Consider the following 3,112-nt stretch of genomic DNA (forward strand, 5'->3'; position numbering starts at 1 on the left):
AAATTCATCTTTCAAAGATGCAATACCCCAACACTGGAGTTTTGTTGTAATCTCCCTTACCTTCTGGATTCCCCTAGTAATTTGGATGATTTGAATAACCCTTTGATGGGGCACAGTCACGGCTATTTCGGTGTCAGAGATCGTGCATGCATTCCAAGGGCCTTCAGAGAAAACAATGCCATCTTGACACCTGTAATCTTGTCCAAAGAGTTTAAGTTTTTTATTCGTCTTATCAACTAACAGGAGTCGGGAGTCTCGTAGCTGTATGATATCCGATATGTGGCATATATATTCATCACGCTTTGTTTGTGCACAGAAGTGATTCACTTTCACAACATTTCGACCCTCTAGCGAAATTCTGTTGGAATTTTGCTTTCCCTCTGACTCAAGTGGTAATGTGTTCTCCATTTTGGAAAGTGTTGCCATTTGCATTACCGTTTCCTCCATTTCCATTTGTGGTTCGGCTTGGTATTGTTTTCATTGGTGATAGTGGAAAGTTGCTTTTGTTCCTGGTCACACGTATTCTTCCGAGCCTGCTGATATCGTCTAACCAGTTCCGTACATGTATGTCAACGTCTAACGTCAACCTAACTTCCTTCACGCTTTCTTCGTATTCAGACATGGCTTCAAAATATCGTTTTTGCTTCTGGTCGAGTTTTTGCAGAGCAATGACTTTCTGGGTCTCCGACCCCTGGGTCACCAGGAGGTCAAGCTCAGTCAGGTCGCTATTGAGAACGGTTAACAAGCCGTTTCCTTTTGTTTCCTGTGACTGTAGCGTCACTTTCTCTGATTTGTAAGTTTCCTCAATTGAAGCCCTCAGATCTCTCTCGAGTTTCTTAAGGATTTTATTAAAGTGTTTCATCAAAGACTGAACTTCCTGTAAAATGGCTGCCTTATCGCTTTGTATCGTATCATCATTCTTCCTAAGAACCATCATTAAATTTTGCAAACAGAATTTAAATTTTTGCAAGCTTTCTTCCAACTCTTTTGGCTTTGTTTTGAAATCAAAACTTTTGAGCATGTTATCCAGAGTAATGATGGTGTCACATTTTCTGTGCTCCAGAAAGCCACATGTTTTACAGCACCAAACATTGTGATCCATGCAGATGAAATTGACACGTTCATCATGATCTTTGGGACACATTTCAAGCAAAGCTATACTTGGTTTAAAGCATTCTTGATACAAACTGGCTATACTCTGTGGTCTACAGGCCGACAAATCCTCGTGATACTCCTTACAAGTAGCACACATTGACCTGGAACAGTCCTCGCAGTAGCACGATGCACATCTTTGCCTATTCCGTTTCAAGCAAATATTACAATATTGCCTTCCTTTCTTTTCCATGGTCATTTCCAACAACGAGGCAACCATGCTATTCAACGGGAATGACTCGAACCACTGGCTACTGTCTACCTTGCGATCTGTTGGAACGATATTTGCTGCGCACACGGGGCAGCAAAACGAAGTATGTGTTGTTTCTCCTTGTGTCAGCTTGCTAATGTATAACTGGATACATGTGGTACAGTAAGTATGGCCGCATGGTAACACCTTCGGTCTTTTAAAAGTCTTCAAGCAAAGTGGACACTTTAACATCTGCACTATTCCTTCCTGTGCTGTGAAAGCAGTCGCCATTGCTTTAGCTATAATGGATATTTTCCTGTTATTTAGGCTTTTATGTTGCTGCGTCAGTATCTCTGCTGCGCATGTGCATCCACATAGTTATACACAAGTCTGTTTCAACACAACACAATATGTATATAGGGATGTCGCACTACGCATCGGCCAGGAAACGATGTTGTTTGTAAGCTGTAAGTACTATAAAAATAATACCATCAACATTGGTAGGTAGAACCTGAGTAGATAGTTCCGTTCTGCAGACGCTTTCCTTAGCATAGCCGAGAGCTTGCTATCAAAATTATGTCAACTGCATTTTATGTTGAGAAGAAAAAGATGAATGAATAATTTAGTTCTCGCTTCCTATTAGGCTCGTCATTCTGTGTATTTACAGTAATAAATACTTTTGTACATACCATTCATACAGGAATGCGTAGCTCTCTTCTAGCTTAGGTTTTATATCACAATAAGGAAATCTCTCTCTCTCTCTCTCGCTCTCTCATAAGTCTCGATGTAAATAAAACATTCAATAAAGTGCGAACCTATTCATGTTTACCTTCAACGGTACACATTACACTGGCACATAGAGGCTGACATACCTACCTGTTGCCATATAGGTTGTCAAATGTACACTGTAAAAAACAACGTTTGTACTGTTCAAGTTGTTACCGTATAGGTTGTCAAATGTACACTGTAAAAAAACAACGTTTGTACTGTTCGAGTTGTTACCGTATAGGTTGTCAAATGTACACTGTAAAAAAAAAACAACGTTTATACTGTTCGAGTTGTTACCGTTTAGGTTGTCAAATGTACACTGTTAAAAACAACGTCTGTACTGTTCGAGTTGTTACAAAGTAAAACATCTTTACACTATTGCTCAGCTGAAAGCTGTTTGCAATTATCCCATGTTTACAAAAGCTGTTGTTACGTGTTTAGGCTCGAATAAACAGTAACACAAGAAAGAGTGAAAACAACAAGCTTTGAAAATATAACAAATAATTTATTTTTCTGGAAAAATACTGTAAAAATGAAGAAAAAATATGAGAACTTACGGTTTCCAGAATCAAATCCAAAAACAATACAAGAATAATCCGCGAATAAAATTTGTGAAGTCCTAATATTGAAATGTTCTAATGATTCCAAGTTCGAGTCCAGACGAATAATCCAAGATGGAATGCGATGACGTATGATGTAGCCTGTATTGTGTTGACGTCTGCCGTTCCTTGTAGAAACATAATAATTAATCCTCCGGTCTTGGAAATCCAAATAAAATTTCAAGAAAAGTCCTTGTTCAAGAGTTCTGTATGAATACAATAATACTGCCAGAGAAACGATTTAATTTTCCAAACACTCTGAAGAAACTTAACATATAACTAAAAAACTCAAAACTTCAATGCTGGTCACAACAGAAGAAAACAACTTGACATCAAGTGTTTGAAAGCCAGGATTCTGACATCTCTCTCTCTCTCTCTCTCTCTCTCTCTCTCAATATAGCTA

At 38.6% G+C, this 3,112-nt stretch overlaps 1 protein-coding gene across 1 annotated transcript; it reads right to left on the reverse strand.

Annotated features, from left to right (window-relative positions):
- Positions 1-251: 251 nt before the first annotated feature.
- Positions 252-1,736, reverse strand: LOC149791141 (E3 ubiquitin-protein ligase TRIM45-like). The gene has a single exon (XM_089973060.1). The coding sequence runs from the start codon at positions 1,631-1,633 to the stop codon at positions 386-388; it is 1,248 nt and encodes a 415-aa protein (XP_089829186.1). The 5' UTR covers positions 1,634-1,736; the 3' UTR covers positions 252-385.
- Positions 1,737-3,112: the final 1,376 nt, after the last annotated feature.

This window comes from Sinohyriopsis cumingii, chromosome 10 (genome assembly GCF_028554795.1).
Source record: "Sinohyriopsis cumingii isolate HCF-2022 chromosome 10, ASM2855479v2, whole genome shotgun sequence".
Classification (NCBI taxonomy): Eukaryota; Metazoa; Mollusca; class Bivalvia; order Unionida; family Unionidae; genus Sinohyriopsis; species Sinohyriopsis cumingii.

Excerpts from the sequence above, each read along its gene's own strand:
- LOC149791141 (XM_089973060.1), bottom strand. The coding sequence starts at position 1,633 with ATGGCGACTGCTTTCACAGCACAGGAAGGAATAGTGCAGATGTTAAAG.